The sequence below is a fragment of the Macrobrachium nipponense genome, chromosome 1, assembly GCF_015104395.2.
Source record: "Macrobrachium nipponense isolate FS-2020 chromosome 1, ASM1510439v2, whole genome shotgun sequence".
Classification (NCBI taxonomy): domain Eukaryota; kingdom Metazoa; phylum Arthropoda; class Malacostraca; order Decapoda; family Palaemonidae; genus Macrobrachium; species Macrobrachium nipponense.
This window is the reverse complement of record NC_087200.1, coordinates 83,840,857-83,860,302: the sequence shown is the minus strand read 5'-3', so window position 1 is coordinate 83,860,302 and position 19,446 is coordinate 83,840,857. Positions and strand designations below refer to the sequence as shown.

Here is a 19,446-nt window from a genome sequence, read left to right as displayed (position 1 = left end):
TCTTGTTGATGTAGGATATACTTTTTATCGTAAAAAAGAAAGAAGTCTTGCAAAGGCTGGAGAAGCAGAAGAATTAATGAACGGAAACATCGGACGTGACAGTACAGCATCAAAAATAGAATAGCGTCTGTAGAATATGTGTAGTAGGACAGGTTGAAAGATCTGAAACGTTGAATGCGAGGAACTGGAAAACGGTGTAAAGCAGGAAGTGTTATAGCAGCTTCTGCGTTGAATTAATGGTGGTGCAAAATTCGATTGCTAAATAGCGAAAAAGTAGACGTCTAATATTATTTTTCATTGTAAAGACTGATCTGAAGAAAATTTAAATGTAAATGTACCGAAACCATAGGGGAAAATCTTAGACACTAAATCGTAAACGACTTTGGACTTTTTCTGAAAAAAAGTGTGTATATATATATATATATATATATATATATATATATATATATATATATATATATACATACATATATATATATATATATCTATATATATATATATATATATATATATATATATATCATATAACTATCACTGTATGGCCAAAACCTAGACGCTAATTCAGACAAATACCTAAAATAGGTTTATGAAAATTCATCCTTCATGTTCTCCACCTGAGATAAAACTGCCATTTCCTATTTATGGAATGGAATATAAAATTTCGGCCAAAGGCCAAGCGCTGGGACTTATGAGGTCATTCAGCGCTGAAAGGGAAATTGAGAGTAGAAAGGTTTAAAAGGTGTAACAGGTGGAAAATCTGACAGTTGCACTATGAAACAATTGTCAGAAGAGAGTGGACAGCAACATGGAAGAAAGAGAATATGAATAATAGAGGAGATACCATAAAAGCAATGATAGGGGTTGCAGCTAGAGGTCGAAGGGACGCTGCAAAGAACCTAATAAATGCCTACAGTGCACCGCGTGATGTGCCTGACAGCAGTAACCCCCTAAGGGACTTTCCTATTTATGGGTACAATTAGGAGAACAACAGAACTCTTCCATTACGGGTAATATTTGTCGCTAACATCTTACGCAATTGGGCTCCTCCGAAGGAAATGATTGGGAATACCTACTCTGGCATATTTCATACCATCTGCCGTTTCTGGTGTAAAAAAAAATAATATTAACAAGAAAGGAAGGTGGTGGTTGATTTTCATGTACAAGAGTGGAAAAGTGCTATAGTCACCACTGTTACTTTCCTCGTAGTTCTTAGTTCACCGGTTACTCGCAGTTAACAATGAATTATTACTCGTAATAAAGGATTCTGTTTTTAATAATTATATCCATAAACAAGATATGACACTAATTCTTCATGAAGGATAAAACTGCCTTACGACTATGCTGTTCACACGTATATTTTGCGAGTTTGTCAGAAAAAGTTTTAAGGTCGCTATGTATAGAGCACATCACGGTTTTGGTTGTACGTACAGTGGATAGTTATGCACGAACGCACATACATACATACATACATACATACATACATACATATATATATATATATATATATATATATATATATATATATATATATATATTCTTGCTATGTACCTGGTGCATATAGTGTGTCGCAACCAGTGGAAAAAGGCATAGGACAAAATTTTCAGAGTAAGAAACATAACATTAACTTTTTCTAGAACAAACAATTGTTATGAGAATAAGTGCACAGTTGAATAAATAAACAACTAAAATAATATAACCTATATAAGATACATACATACATATCACATATGTGCACGGGGCTTTGTGCCGACGGCGTCTATCATTTCTTGGTGGTCAACTATCTGACTACTGTACTAATCAGACCCAGGGTTAGATAATATTGCCGATCTGACAACTCACGGCATAGCGACCTTTTTGTGCACCTGAGGTAAGAGATAAAATAGTAAACACAACTTCTAGCTCTCTAGGAATTATGTAATGTTCACACGAGGCAGTAAACTATCGGCTGTTACTCGCCTCCAAAGAAAAGCAAAAACGCTTAGGAACGGTGAGAGGAATAACATCTGTCCAGGTTTGTAAAGAGGATAGGTGAACGTTGTTTGCTGAAAGAGCTTGGACATTTACATTTAAGATTTGGATAGGCTGAGAGGAATTGTTAATGGACAGATGGAAAAGTTGCAAGACATGAAACATCTGAGATAGGAATAAGATGGACAAATAGTGCAGAGAATCAAGAATTAATAGAAAAGTAGGTCAGTGATGTAAAGACTTCAAGCTAGTGCTAGTACAATATCATGTTTCAAGTAACTGCTCATACTAACGAGATAACCTGCATCACCCGTCAGAAACGATACTGATATGGTCATGACTCAAAGCAAACAAACTTCAACGTAGCTCATCGACTCGCTTACCGACATATGAGCTCTTGATTAGTCATATTCTAATTTTATTCCTATCCCTTAATTTTTTTTTGTTCTGTTTTAGTTATTGGCAACCTATTCTTGGCGGTGTTTTGGTTTATTCAATAATAATAATAATAATAATAATAATAATAATAATAATAATAATAATAATAAATCCACCGAAATATTAACATTGACCTATTTTGGTTTATTCCATAATATTAATAATAAGACCACCGAAATATGAACATTGGCCATTTGTTATTGACCAGTATTGACGTGCAAGAGAGGCGAATTTTATATATATATATATATATATATATATATATATATATATATATATAATATATATATATATATATATATCTATATATATATATCTATATATATATATATAAAATTCGCCTCTCTTGCACGTCAATACTGGTCAATAACTGGCCAATGTTCATATTTCGGTGGTCTTATTATTAATATTTAGGAATAAACCAAAATAGGCCAATGTTCATATTTCGGTGGATGGTTTTATTATTATTATTATTATTATTATTATTATTATTATTGAATAAACCAAACACCGCCAAGAATAGGTTGCCAATAACTAAAATAAAACAGAACAATAAAAAATTAATTGGGATAGGAATAAAATATATATATATATATATATATATATATATATATATATATATATATATATATATATTATATATATATATATATATATACATATATAAACTTAATATAAAATCAGTTCGCACAACGCCCCCACCCTTTTAAAACAAATTATTATTATTTTATTATTATTATGACGTTGCTAGGTTTCCCATCCAAAATTATCAGATTAAGCACTACCCTTATCACTGACGTCAAGAGTACGGGGACAAAACTTTATCAACAAGTACGCTGAATACAACACCGATATGATTATGGCCACTTGGGACATAACTTAAATGAGAGAGAGAGAAATCGAGTGGACGAAGCACTTCAACCCATGACTTGAAATCGCTTCGACAGCATGACATAAGTATGAATCGTTTGCTTGGTATTAATTTTTAATTTTATTTTTTGGGGGATGACTTGTGCGAGCCGGTGTTCGTTTGTGCACAAAAAAGTTACTGTAGGGATGAAAAGCATATACCGAACTTAACTAGGCTTGTTTATACAGACTGCTAGTACACCACTTAATTCCAAACACACAAATGCTATGTGATTGGTTCTTTAGCTATTGATGATAATTTGTGACCCCACACACGTAAAGCGAATTTCACACTGGCAACCATTTAAAATACTCAAGGTTTTGTTTGAACCGGCAGTTGCACAAATTTCTCTAAAAAGCTTTAATCGAAAAATGCTTCATCGGGTAGAGGCCTCCCTTGAAACGCAACGTCATGTTATGACATTGTTCGGGTTACAGTTGCATTCTCAAAATTTTGTTTGTTTGTTTGTATGGTGTTTTTACGTTGCATGGAACCAGTGGTTATTCAGCAACAGGACCAACGGTTTTACGTGACTTCCGAACCACGTCGAGAGTGACCTTCTATCACCAAAAATGCACATCTCCAACACCTCAGTGGAATGCCCAAGAATCGAACTCGCGGCCACCGAGGTGGCAGGTCTTGACCATTCCGATCACGCCACTGAGGCACTTCCAAAAGAGATTAGTTATGAAACGGTCAACCTATCAGTCAGTCGACGCCTCATGCAAAATTCAGCCTTCTTTGCAAACAACAATGAAATGGACAAATAAAAGTCTTTCAAATATCAATACGAAACAATTAATTAAACTGTTAAATACTGATAATTAAACGTCTTTCAAATAACGGTTCAATGGAAGTCCTTCAAACTATGCAATACATATCTCATTGGAAACAGACTGACGTTTCTGCCTGTATGGAAAACGGTCAACAGACCCTAATATTCAACAACTGATGGCAGCATTTATAATGTGATGATAAAACTTAAATCTAGAGTTATTCTTCGTATGGAGAAGCTCTCCCAGACTGGCTTGCTTCTCGACAAAGAATGGTATTCAGATCATAGTTATTCGGTACTAATTCAATTTCTATTTACGTCTACGCTGCCTCAAGGCATATTCTACAGATTTTATTTAAGATACAACCCATGACAGCTTAATGGGTGAAAGTTCCCAACTCAAAATTCAACCGGGTTTCTGGGTGTATTTTTCGGGGGGAAAATGTTCCCTTCAAATGAAAGTCTGTTCTCTGTGGTTCATCATCACTTCTAAAAGGCCCATTACCCTTCTTTTCCATAACAAGATTGCTCATTATAAAAAAAAAAGTATTAATTTCAAGGTGCCGCAATAACTGTTGCGATTACCATTCAACATATTCTAACCTAAGTATCTTACTTTATCAGAGACTTTCGTCCCTTCCTGGACTCCATTCAACCTATTTCATAGATGTTGGTAACTAATAGATCTTATCTGCCTCTATGGTAAATGCACCGTCTAGAAATACGGTGGGTAAATGTATAGGAGATGGCTGCACGATGAGATCTCTTATTAATTCAATTTCTTTTACTAAATATAGAAATGGGTGTAAATAATACCGCAGAGGTGAAATAATGAGAAATTTACCCAGATAATGTTAAATTTACTGTAATGAAAAATTTACTGTGTATGTTTCTACGAGCATCCCCGAGTAGCTGGTGAACCAAACATGGGAAAAGTTCCGCGGACGCCTCCTTGTTTAGAACCGGCCCCTCTGGGGATGAAAGAAAAAATATAAACAAAAGACGGTTCAATTTCAGTGATCTCAGTAAATTTCTGAAATCACCCCACGTGTACTGAATTATATCAGAACACCATTTTTTATACTCTTCTCAAGAATTATATGAAGAGACATTTTCGTGCGGCCGTCTCCTTTATATTTACCTTGTTTAGATTTTCCCTAATCTGTAGTATAAGAAATATGACGTCCCTAACTTCTCTTCACTCTTAGAGGAAATTAGGCAAGTTACTCTCCTCCCACCCCCTACACAGAGTACATTGGAATGCCCGACCAAAAATCATTTACGGGAGCATTCTGCAAAATCTAACAAATATGTCCTGATATGAATGAACGAACCTACAGAGAGGCATACCAAGCAGAAAAATCTGAGCTGCTTATAACTGCAAATAATTATGAACGCGCAAACGAGTTGTCTCAGAATATTTGGTTGTAAAAAGAAGTCTATTTATACCGCAAATCGGAAAATACACAGCTACTGGTATTTTTAGCGCTGTACCTTACAATCCCAAGTCAGTAAAACTCAGCCTGGAAGGTATTACAACAAGATATTATAGCCCATAATTTTTCTAATTTTCACAGAGAGAGAGAGAGAGAGAGAGAGAGAGAGAGAGAGAGAGAGAGAGAGAGAGAGAGAGAGACACTTAAAATTCTAAAAATTAATTCTTTAACGCACAGTTACTTACGATAAGGCTAAAGCTTGAAGTGGCTACTTCTAGCTTCTTCATATGAATTTTATAAAGTATCATGATAATATTATCATGATACAGTTGTTGCCACTCTCAAGCAAAAAAAAAAAAATAAAAAATAAATAAATAAATTTAATCCCGCTCTACTTATTCTTTTCTAATTTAAATGGCTTACATTTTATTTTGTTTTCTATTGCTAACATGTATATAGTTTCGGTGATTACCATTTAATTTATATAATCATATCCATCTTTAATTTTCGTTTTTTTCAGAAGTGAGCATTTTGTTTTGTAACAGCTTGCTAGTTCCATGCAAATATATGTTGATCATATAATTTTTAGGATCTAATCCTCTACCTGTCTTTGCCTCTTCATTCGGCTTTAACCAGGTCAATATCTGTTACGGAATCGGATGGGATCTTCCATATTCGTTTTATAAGATAATGGCGTCCATTATATAATAAACCTTTGGTCAGTTTAGCATAAAAAATCGAGTCAACGGCGGTGATTAGACACGCGAGAGAAGATCACACAAAGGAATGACTTGCGTACAAAGTGGTTCACGACCTCAAGGATGATAAGCCATACTTGTGTCAGAGAACGTATGAATTATCAATTCCTCGCCGATTATCATCAAAGGTTCTGCAAAAATCGCATTTCAATTAATCCCAATTTTAAAGCTAAAATGGTTCAAAATATGAACCTGATTTTTTATGATAATATTCACAGTAAGAGACATCGGCGGCGGATGTTCAAGTCGTAGCGAACATCACAAACCTGCAATAAAGTGAAATGACACATTCTTTGGGCTGTGAGCAATCAACTTCACATTTACGATAAATACAAAAACTCCTACTCCGTTATTGAGACTTCGCTAAGTGCGCTGGGTAGATTAACTTGATTAATGAACTACATCGAAGACGCAGATCGAGGATTTGAAGCCTTTCGAAAAGAAACTTGAAACCACCTTGATTACTCGAAGCTATGATATGGAAGATCAAACAGCGAATGTGGAAATTGCAATGTGGTCAATTACATCTGATGAATAAACCGTTGATTTGACAATGGGGTCCTGCGAGCGCTATGGAAGCGGTGCGGGACCTGGAAGAGCCGTCAAATAACAAGTCACAAGAGTTGCATATCAGCGCTTTCACAATAATGGGCAAATGCCAAACCCAGTCATTTTATTATTATTTTTATTTTACACATTTATTTATGTAACTGAAGAAATGTCAAGCACAATGAGTTTCTCCAAAAAAATAACTGAAAATATAGGACTTACAAGATCTGCTCCGATTCGATGTCAAAAGCACTAAAATTCAATAAATAAATAATGTCTATTCATTTATTTTAAAAACTGCACTTCTTTCTTTTAAAACCATAGTCCCTTAGCTATCCATTCAAGGGATTCCCACGAATGGACTGACCCCATTTTCACGGTTAAATCGCAAATATTCCTTTAAATTATGCTGTACAGTAACAGGGTAATTATGTTGTCAGACAATTGGCGTAATAGAGATAAAGATAACTCTAGCGATTACAAACCTCATAAAAAGCGTTTAATTACATTTTCAAAATAGCATCATCGACACAACAACAGAGTAACAATTTTGCTTCCCACTGGAAATTGCGTAAAGTATTACGTACTTATCTTGAGAATTTCGTGACTAGTAAGGGTCGAGTGAAAATTGGCCGTTCTGTTTTTCACAGAATTTTTACCTGTTTTTGAGGAGCTTATTGCCATTTGAATGGGATTTTAGAAATTGTAAGCACACTTCTGCTCTGCGAACGTGTCTCGAATTGAAAAGCTGATCAAAGGTTTGCATATCAGCCACTATTTCGTTACAAATAATACTCCGTTGACAGGAAAACGCGTTTCCGACATTCTGTTTTTATTCGAAAGAAATCAGGCTACAGCGATAAAACCCAACAATTTTGGATTACGTAGTATTTTCTTACATAATTTCGAACGATTTTTCTTCATGACACGCAACGTTAACTTAACCACAGAGAGAGAGAGAGAGAGAGAGAGAGAGAGAGAGAGAGAGAGAGAGAGAATGTCTCCCATGACAACCTGTGCGTGAGAGTCCAAAAGGACAGGAGTTGCAATCCCAGGTTGTTACAAACAGCGTTGCATCCAGACACTCGACTTGATGAAGTGGCTACTGAGTGACATGACAGGTTAGTTTTCCATTTAACGAACTGGATTTCTAATAAAGAAAAAAAAGTCAAATTAAAGGGCAAGATAACTGGAAATGAAGTTAAAATAAATTACGCTAAAAAAAATAACGCTGAGAAATTATTTAGTGAGATCCCAAAAATTAACTCCAAGAATTCAATTGCTCTTAAGGAATTGTTCAGGGCTGTGCAGTGGTTGCTTAAGCCGAAAGTATAGATTTCCCGTGTTTATTTTATTCTTAATTATACTTTAATTTCATAAACAGCTGTTAGTTTACGTACAATACTTTAACGATCTCTCCATCCATATATATATATATATATATATATATATATATATATATATATATATATATATATATATATATATATATATATATATATATATATATATATATATTATATATATATATATAAGATATAAATATATATATATATATATATATAATATATATATATATATATATATAATATATTATATATATATATATATATAATATATATATATATATATATATATATATATATAATATATATATATATATATTATATATATATATATATAGTCATATATATATATATATATATATATCTATATATATATATATATATATATATTATCTATTATATATATCATATAATATATATATATATATATATATATATATATATAATATATATCTTATATCTATATCTATACTATATATATATATCTATATATATATCATATATATATATATATATATATGTGTAATATATATATATATATAACTATATATATGATATAGATATGATATATATATATATAATATATATATATATATATATATATATATATATATATATAATATATAATATATATATACACTGTTACTAAAGTAAGTTCAACAATTTGAGTGGTAACAATTTACAACTACAGAAATGAAAAAAAAAAAATAATAATCTCTATCATCACAATTATGACAATAATCTTGGACAAATTCCATGTTCCACAAAATCCTCCTATTTCATATTTTCTGTTATTCATTTGTAATCTAAGGTGCAGGTAAAACGAAAAATAGCTGGGACATAATAATTTCAAATGAATATTTACATCTTGGGTCTAACTGACAAGAAGTGGAAAATCTCCATTTGATCACTATGGGAAATTTATGAAATAAATCTAAATACATATATAAGCAAGGTGCAAAAACACATATATACATATACACTTATACAATAGGCAGGGAGAAGACGACCTTATATAAAAATCGGCCTTGTTGTTACTTTGCGAGTACTGAAATTTATCTACCTTCCATGGAAAAAGGAAGAAATTTATCGATAATTTATCCAATGGAAAATGTAGTCATCAAGGTGACTTTTCACCGTGTGGGCCATGCATTTCGTAGCATAATGTTGTACCTTGAAACGGTCACGAAACCTCCAGTCGTGTGTCAGGTTACACGAAGCATTATAGAGTGACGACGACGCCGAACACCGTTCATATCACCCGCCACATGGTTTGCCGAGTACGGTTTGTTTACATTGATGATTCTGCAGTATTGAAACTACGAGATTCTAAACAAATCTATCTGAAACAATTGCTAATTCAGTTCTAATGAAAATGACAGTCTTAATACTCACTCGTCCTTATCGAAGGCTTTGAAACACGCATCCATATCTTGAAAATCAGTCTCTTCTTCCTGCAGGCGATGAGGATCCTCCCGCTCTTCACTTTCACCTGACGCTGCCACCGTGCGTGATGTTGGTCTTTCAGCCTTAGTAGGCCTGTGGGTCTCGTCAGTACCGTTGCCTAACGAGGGCTTGAAGGTGTTGATGTCGTTGTGCGTGGTCAGCGAAGCAGAATATGTGGCCGTGGTATCAGGACGCAGTGGTTGACCGGGCGTTACTGGCGTCCCCCGTTGCCTAGGAGCCGACGATGATGCCATCACGGGATCTTTGCTTTTTGCCAGTAGCGCAAGCGCTGTTCGCCTTTTTACCTGTCGGAGAGAGAGAGAAAAAGAAAAAAATAATCAAGCACGTTTACTTAGTGTTTTAGGTACTTAAGTTCTTTTCCATTTGCCATTGCACTCAAGTCTGAAGTGTATAGATAATAAGACTTTTAGAGAAAATATACTTGAATGACGTACGCATGTTTATTCAATTGGCGCCAGTTTTCAAGATATATGATCGTTATGAACTATCGATTCTTCGAGCTGCTTTTCTTTCTTGCGCTTTGCATAGTAAGTTGACGCAGAGTTTTGGGCCAAGTTCTCGATGGTCAAAACACAAACACACATTCTCTCTCTCTCTCTCTCTCTCTCTCTCTCTCAATCGACGTTTTCTGTTGCGTCATGAATTACCTGACAGTGGGAATTTTGTTCAGGTCTGGAATTCCTAGATTTACCGTAATAAGGCGGCAAGAAAATATTTCAAGGAAAAATATTTATTGTTTTGTTTTGTTAAGAGTAGTTTCAAAGACTTGTGTTCAAATGTTCTTAATGAGTGAATAATAATAAAATAATCATAATAATAAAATAGAACTGGTGGGCAAAGGGAGAGATTAAAATTTTTGGGCTGCAAGTAATACCGGGGTGATTTTTTCCCCTTTTTTGGGTAGGGTAGAGTATATGTGAGAATATAAGCATTCAAACACGAGTTGGAAGAGCTTCCTGTCAGGGCCAATCTTTGGCTTTTGTGGGGAACGAACTGCATAACACATACGATTCATTTTGAAAACAGCAGCAAGATCTATCGTAAAATCGGTATTTATCGATCAGCTCTCACCGCGCTGCACGTTGAGTGCCTGATTTTTGAAAACGGTGGTCTTAATTTTCAGAGACTTTGGTAACTGTAATTAAAATAACACGACAGGAATGTGATCTCTCATAATGCTTGTACAGCGTTCTGAACCGGTACCTCTATGTTTTGCCGTAGTAATGTGGTCGTGCCTTTACATGCTAATTGATGTTATTGACAGGTAATTCTTCGCCTGATGTTTCCGATTTGAGGAATGGTGCAGTGATTGTTAAAAAAAAAAGTCTCATGCTCGTAGGCCGTGGAATTGGCCATATCGTTGTGTTCTTTATGGGAAAACTGGGATTTGGTTTTATTTATGCTTCCGTATTATAGTCTCTCATTACATGACATGTCTTCCCCCATTTAGGTTAACTAATCCCATTCTAAAAGGTAACGCTGAACTGTTTTGGTTGGTTAATTTAGAATAAGCTGACTTATGCCAGCACAGATCTTTCCTAAAGGCGCCCTTAATTGAGGTAAGGTGTGAAAGAGATTAGGAAGATTGACGTGGCTCTGCATATTATAAAAGTAATATACAAGAGTAAATAAATGAAAGTTAGGATACAAATTGAGGGTGTTCTGTGGGATATAATCCCACCATCTTTGGAAATTAGCCCTTTTTTTCAATTAGGGACTTTAAATAAAGATAATGCCAATAAAGAAGCGGAGTTAAGCGGCCTTGTCGAGGAGTAAAATATAAATAAATCCATTAAGGAACCGACCTTAAGGGCTCCCGTGCAAACCGATTATCTATTTAACCCAATGACCTTTGCGGAAACGGCTGGAGGAGGGAGAATAGTTTGAAGCAGACGTCTTTTTAAGTTTATTGTGGGTTACTTTAGGGGTAAGAGCCCGTGCCACCACAACTGGCTTCATTTAACAACAGTCCAGAGACCCACATCAAGCATTTTAATTCGCACAAAGCCTTGTCACTCTTTCTGGCAACCTTTGGCCGAGAACCCCTGCTGGTAACGAGAACCCCTGCTGGGAAGGAGCCAGCTTTGTTTGAACCCACCAATCTCGAGGCCCCGGTTTAGCATGACCTTTTAGAAGGGGATTAGGGTATTCCGAAAATTGAAGTGTATGTGGCGTTATCTGCGACAATTATACACGAGAATTAGCAAAACCCATATAATTGGTATAATTAAGCCCAGGGGTTTAATTATACCAATTATTATTATTATGTATATTGAACCAAACAAAAACTTCTTTCAGTTTTCTTCTGAAGATTGAAAAAGAAACCCACAAAATCACTTTGTAACTTGTTTACTTCTAAGTATTTACATTTAGTTTTACTACACACTCGAGTACCTTCAGGCCCTAACTGTGGCCCATTTTCAAGAGATGTTTGGGATGTTAGCCTGGGTCAAGGCCCAGCAGTCTCCTGGAACTTCTTCTCGTTGAGCTGTCATTTATGTGATGGCGGTTCTGGTTTCCTTGAGAGTTGCCAATCCCCTCTTGTCGCTCTGATATCCTGAGCTGATGGTCAATGGGATTAATCCTTGAGGTAAGGGTGTGGTCACCAAAACTCAGTTGGGCAGGAAACCTAATCTCCAGGTCAGCAGGGTCAATCTTAGCTTCTTTTAATATCAAAGCTCGGCTTATGGGATCTTCTGAGGTAAAACCTTTGTTTCCTTCTATCTATTATTTTAATCTCTCTGATGAGTGCACTTTCTACTACCCTCCTGTGACTAATTTTGTTGCTTTTGTATATAAGCCTACTGTTTTTGAAATCCATCGTATGGTCATTTTCCCAACAATGCCTAGCTATAGGCATTGTTGGGAGTTAAGTTGTACTGCCCTTCTATGTTCTTGGATTCTGGTCCTTATTCCCCTTCCTGATTCCCCCACATATCTGTCTCCACAATTGTTGCAATTGATTATGTATACCCCCGCTACATCATCTGTATTACTATCTTCTCCTTCCAGTTTATTTTTACATACTTTGTTTTTTAAGGTATTATCAAAGGTATATACAAATTTATATTTACTTTCTTTCATTTTTGAAATGATTTGTTTCATTTTAGGCATAAAAGGGAGGGCAACTATTTTCTTGTTTTCTTTATTCCATGTACTCTCTACATTAGCTCTGTAAAAAAATTTTCTAGCTTTGTTGAGTGCCCTTTTTCTGAACCATTCTGGGTATGCTAATGCATCGAAGCTTTTACCGATGTAATTTATTTCTTGTTTTATCTTGAATGATCACACGTTCTTATTAGAGAAAAGTAACAATAATAAACTGCCCTTTTTAGACATGCTCATTGAAAGAAAAGAAACAGGATATGCATTCAGCACATATAGAAAGCCCACACATACATACTCATATATTCATTTCTTCTCTTTTCACAGTCATGATATAAAAATAGGGGTTCTAACAGGTTTATTTCTTAGGGCAATGAGAACGTGTGACCCTTGCAAGATAGAACAAGAAATAAATTACATCAGTAAAAGCTTCGATGCATTAGCATACCCAGAATGGTTCAGAAAAAGGGCACTCAACAAAGCTAGAAAATTTTTTTACAGAGCTAATGTAGAGAGTACATGGAATAAAGAAAACAAGAAAATAGTTGCCCTCCCTTTTATGCCTAAAATGAAACAAATCACTTCAAAAATGAAAGAAAGTAAATATAAATTTGTATATACCTTTGATAATACCTTAAAAAACAAAGTATGTAAAAATAAACTGGAAGGAGAAGATAGTAATACAGATGATGTAGCGGGGGTATACATAATCAATTGCAACAATTGTGGAGACAGATATGTGGGGGAATCAGGAAGGGGAATAAGGACCAGAATCCAAGAACATAGAAGGGCAGTACAACTTAACTCCCAACAATGCCTATAGCTAGGCATTGTTGGGAAAATGACCATACGATGGATTTCAAAAACAGTGGGCTTATATACAAAAGCAACAAAATTAGTCACAGGAGGGTAGTAGAAGGTGCACTCATCAGAGAGATTAAAATAATAGATAGAAGGAAACAAAGGTTTTACCTCAGAAGATCCCATAAGCCGAGCTTTGATATTAAAAGAAGCTAAGATTGACCCTGCAGACCTGGAGATTAGGTTTCCTGCCCAACAGACTTTTGGTGACCACCCTTACCTACCTTCAAGGATTAATCCATTGACCATCAGCTCAGGATATCAGAGCGACAAGAGGGGATTATTTGGCAACTCTCAAGGAAACCAGAACAGCCATCACATAAATGACAGCTCAACGGGAAGAAGTTCCAGGAGACTGCTGGGCCTTGACCCAGGCTAACATCCCAAACATCTCTTGAAAATGGGCCACAGTTAGGGCCTGAAAGTACTCGAGTGTGTAGTAAAACTAAATGTAAATAATTCGAAGTAAACAAGTTACAAAGTGATTTTGTGGGTTTCTTTTTCAATTATATATATTATCATTATTATTACTTGTTATTATTAAAAACAGTGAATATTTGTAAAGGATTTGTAGCAAATATTAATAACTAAATTATAAGAGTAGATAAATAAGAGCTACAAAAAATTTAGAATAATAAAACGTGCTTGAGTGTACCTTTAACCAGAAATGGAAACCCAGGGTTTAAGAAAATGGGTTTTATAGTCACTAACCGTTGTCAGATAACTCGATGTGGCAGCGTGCCCTGCACCGAAAATGGCAGTCGAGGTATTCCTGTCAGTTAAACGAAACGTAACAAAGAGGAAGGGGCGTTGCTGTTAACTGTTTACGTTCTTTTCGTTATTTTTTTAGCTTTTATTTTCTTATATGTATGCTAATAATTTCTAGAATTTCAGTGCGTTCTCTTAAAAAAAACCCCGTTAATGTACATTTAGATGATTTTTTATATATACTTTTAATATAATCCATTTTCACTACCTTGTTTTAGTTTATGAAATGTAATTTCCATTTATAATTTGTCAATATTAAACTCTTGACAAAAAAAAGGAGGCAAATTAAATATGGATAATTTATGAAAATGCCGACAGTCCTTTGTCACAGGCAAGGGTTAAACCACCCGTAAGTGTCCTCCCTTGAGTGTGTTATGGGGGTAACGCTGACTGAACTCACCTTCATTTTTATGCTAAATCAGCTTTCCTCGATGCACAAACGAATACGCCCCTTTTGATGAAGTGCATTTGTTTTCATTACCATTTGAGCGGAGTATAGAATGATGATAATAATGAACATCTCTCTCTCTCTCTTTCTCTCTCTCTCTCGTCAATCAATAGAGGAAAGCATGCACATGAACATAGTAATGTTCTTTATCAGCAGTAACAATATGAATAACGAATAAGTATCACAATGCCTACTTTGTACGATGGCTGTTCTTACTTACATAATACACTTTGCTCTTATGCATTTCAGAGGTAGAACTCTAAACAACTGTTTTACCATCAGGCATAAAAGAGATCAAATAAATTTCCAATGTGTTTCTGCTAACGAATACTCTTATATACACCAAAGAGACAATTACGCAAAAGATTCCGGTACAAAGCTAGACTACATAAAAGACAAGAGCGATACATATTCACGGGTATCCTTGATTGTAAGTTATTACTGAGATATAGTGAACTGGATATTAAATTACATTTGTGGCTTAGTATCAGTGAAGATATGTAAAAAAATCATGGTGTGTGTATGTGATATATATATACATATATACATATACATGTATAACTGAATCACGAAAGTTTGGAACGTAATAAATCCATAAATAAAGGTATAAGCCACGAAGGAAAAATAAACAACGAAGTTTCTGCAAGATCTTTCGACTTCAACGTCCTTTACTCAGCAGATAAACTGCTGAGTAAAGGATTAGTGTATTCCGAAAAGGACGTTGAAGTCGAAAGATCTTGCAGAAACCCCGTTGTTTATTTTTCCTTCGTGGCTCATACCTTTATTTATATACATACACACACACACACACACACACACACATATATATCTATATCATATATATATATATATATATATATTATACGTATACATATATGTATATATACATAGTTAAAAATAAGCCATTGTCTTTAATATAGGATGAATTTAAACACTTTCTACATCATTAGCTGCCCCGCATACCTACACAGGAGACTACTACTCTGTAAGAGTATCACCCCCTCCTAATCATACTATACTGCCTCATCCTTCCACCCAACGCCTGAATCTTACAAAATTTTAAACAGCCTGTAACCTCATCCTTCCTTATGACCAAACCCATTTCACAACACCCTGATCCCTCTATTCACTTAGGATAACATTATAGGATGTACCCTATACATCCTGGTAAGAGCTACCTCTTTGCGTTCATTGAAATTTGACATCTAAATATAGCTTCCGGAAAGAGTTTGTTCAACAGTTCTTTGATAAATTGATCTTTCATAGCAAGTCCAATTCCCTTCCAAACTTTTGCAGACACTCTGTTACCTTCCTTGCTTCACCTATACTGTAGCACCTCTATTCTCATCCTACCCTTTTCCGCTACATTTGCACCAGTTACCTTTCATTTTTCCTACATCAGTATTTCCTTCCTTCATTCTCCTGGCTGTGACCCACCATATTCAACTAATCAGTATACGGTGAGTGAAACTGTGGACTTTGAACAAGTACTTTCGTAGTTCATTTCTACATTCTCAAGTTTACACTTGAAAATGTAGAAATAATCTACGAAAGTACTTGTTCAAAGTCCCCATTTTCACTCACCTGCCACTGTGGATTTAAGGATATTCTCAAACACGTAAACACGTATTCCTTCGTGATAAATTGGATATATATATTTATTTATATATATATATATATATATATATATATTATATATATATATATATATATATAATACACACACACACACACACATATATATATATATATGCGTGATTTGTTTATCAGTGAGCAAGAAAGAAAACTCTGCGTCACCTAGTGTCCCGAAGATGCATTAATTAATTAGATGAAAGTACTCGGAGCTCTGTCGGTTTCTTTTTCAAACTTTTCCTGTGACGTCAGCTGATATATATATATATATATATATATATATATATATATATATATATATATATAATATTATATATATCTATATTTGTGTGTATTCGTGTGTGCGAGTGTGCGTGTAAAAACAGAATTATAAGCCTTTACCCTCTTTGAGGGCCTGGGTGCCGTCCCTACTCTGATCCCCACCTGACGGTGGCACTCAAACGCAACTAGGGCAACCGATGGAGACCGGCCGAGATTGAACTATGGACGTAGCTAATTCGAACCCAGTGCTCTACATGTGAACAATTATTTTTATAAGCTATGTCAGCATTATGTTGGCTATTTTTGCCGTTGGTGTGAAACGCACTCGAGTTACTGGCATTCCAGTTGCCAGATTAATCTTGACATAACGGAACTGCTGATAGTGGTATATTACATTTTTACATTTTCAAGGCTATGTTCCCTAAAATTGCGCGATAGATGATGATGCCAATAAAAACTACCTATTTTCAATTTTTTTCTTTATTTGGCTTATAAAAACTGACGGTTATATGAACTTCTTTGTGTAAAGAGGCGCTTTGACTTTCCTCAGTCCGACATTAAAGAAATGAATTGTTGCAGTAACTATTAGACCTATCCAAGTGTCAGCTTGAGCATAAGTCAGTGTTCTTGTCCAATATTAAGTAATGTAAACGTGCCTAATAAAAAGGTTTGCTTTATAATGAGCTACTAAGACAGTCGGAGGTCGCGTGAGTTGACTCTCTTCGAGTTTTAATTCACATAAGATTCAAGAGCAAATTATTACTGCTGAGTTTAGAGATGACATTGTCAGTCTTTTCATAAAACTTTTGTCATTACTACGTGAGATGGATGGTAACAGGTTATCCTTGAAGAATGTTAGTTTTTAACTCTTTAGAAAAACAGTTGTTGAATGATACTAGAAGTGCAATTGTTCAACGCTGTTAGTTAAACAAAATTACTGAATTTTCTGCAACAGATTGGAATGAAAAGGATCAAATGTTAGCCTCTGTCCAATTTGTTCTTGTATAACTTTAGTGAATATTAGAGACATTGTTTTCTACTGAGAAAAAGCAGAGAAAATGTTGAAATAAAGAAAGAGTAATAATAGCAAGGAAAGCATGTTTCAACAGTGATCTACGTGGTCAGAGAAAAATTCAGGGTTCAAGGTCACACAAGTCTGTCATCAACACGCTCTGGAACAGAAGCAACAGAAAGAATAAAAGAGAAAAGTCGTTGTCCATCGTAAAACTGCAAATCGGGAATCTCAGCCATCCATCATATGAATTTCATTTGAAGGTCACACTCGCGCGCAGACCAGTGATTACTTTCATGAGGGTAATCTAGGCAATGCGCTTCACGTGCATAATACTGTTATTCATTTTTTTATCTACTTGCAATGACATAATATATTTAAGAAGTGTGAAATATTGTTTTGACATTAAATGATATTGATATTTATCTTTATTCTATATATATATATATATATATATATATATATATATATATATATATATATATATATCACATACATACATACATACATATATATATGTGTGTGTGTGTGTGTGTCCTCACATCCAACACCGAGTGACGCAAGGGCCTCTGTGAAATTCCGCAACTCTCATGTCTTTCCAGAGCAAAAAGCCCGTGCTGGCATAAGACCAGCTTAAACTAAAAGTAGCTGTCTGCGCTTTATATTCCAGATATCTTTACTTATCCGCAGCCTCCCTTCTCAACTCCTCTAGAATTCAGAAGAGCCCAGCTGACAAAATCAAGCACTGCTCTACCAGGGGTTGAGCGAAGGACATTCCAAAGCCATCTCTGTATGATCATTATGTCATCTAACTAGACGAACTTCCGCAGTTTTCCTCTGTGGCTGGCGTCATTTCTAAATTTCCCCGCCACCTGACTCTTAATATTCTTCCATAAACTTCATTCCCAGATGACAAAATCTATTAGAAGTACAGTAGTGTCATCGTCACACCGTGAGCCATGTCGTACTGGATCGCATTAGATTTAATGACATATTTTCGTAATTATTTGCCTTTTTTAGTCGTTCACTGAATTCCAACCCATTAGAACCTGCGCTGGATGTCTTTGTCACTAATCATTTGAAGTATATTATTATGTATACTATATACATATATGTATATGTAATGTATATATATTATTAATTATTATAATATATAATTAATATATATTATATAATATATATATTATATATATATATTACACTGCCTGCCGTTTTTATGTTGAAAACGTTTTCCTCCTAGATTTAATTTTATTTGAATCTTTCATTCCATTACAACATTCACGAAAATGTCCGTATTGACGATATATATCTAATAATGCTATAAATACTTTTTTTATAATGAAATCATTCCACCTCTTACCTTTAAATGCTGTTTGATTCTTCCCAATAGACAAGTTCAAGTTTATCCTCTTTCACTCTTATTCTGCCATGAAAACTGCACAAAATTCATATAAACAGAACTATATATATAGACATATTTGTTTGAAAAAAAATCAGAATTTGGCTACCGAGAATGTCACTTTGCCAATAATTTTTTCGAAACCTTAATAAACGGCTATTGTAAAACCATAATTGGAAGAAAACGGCGCTTCAATGATTGCTCAAGATTACATAAACGTGTTGGTGGAAGCAGGTGGGGCTCCCATAGACTAGTATGGTACGACCTGGTCCTTAGCTGTGGGAAGCTTATATTTATAGAAATCCCCAATCTG

The 19,446-nt window shown here is 34.8% G+C and overlaps 1 protein-coding gene across 4 annotated transcripts in view; it reads right to left on the bottom strand.

The window, feature by feature from the left end:
• LOC135219421 (uncharacterized) overlaps positions 1-19,446 on the bottom strand; it is a 107,484-nt gene that overhangs the window by 76,997 nt on the left and 11,041 nt on the right. For all 4 annotated transcript variants that reach the window (XM_064256187.1, XM_064256188.1, XM_064256190.1 and 1 more), the window contains exon 2: positions 9,576-9,931. In XM_064256187.1, the coding sequence (XP_064112257.1) occupies positions 9,576-9,880 (305 nt within the window). In that variant the 5' untranslated portion in view covers positions 9,881-9,931. The remainder of the gene's footprint in view (positions 1-9,575; positions 9,932-19,446) is intronic.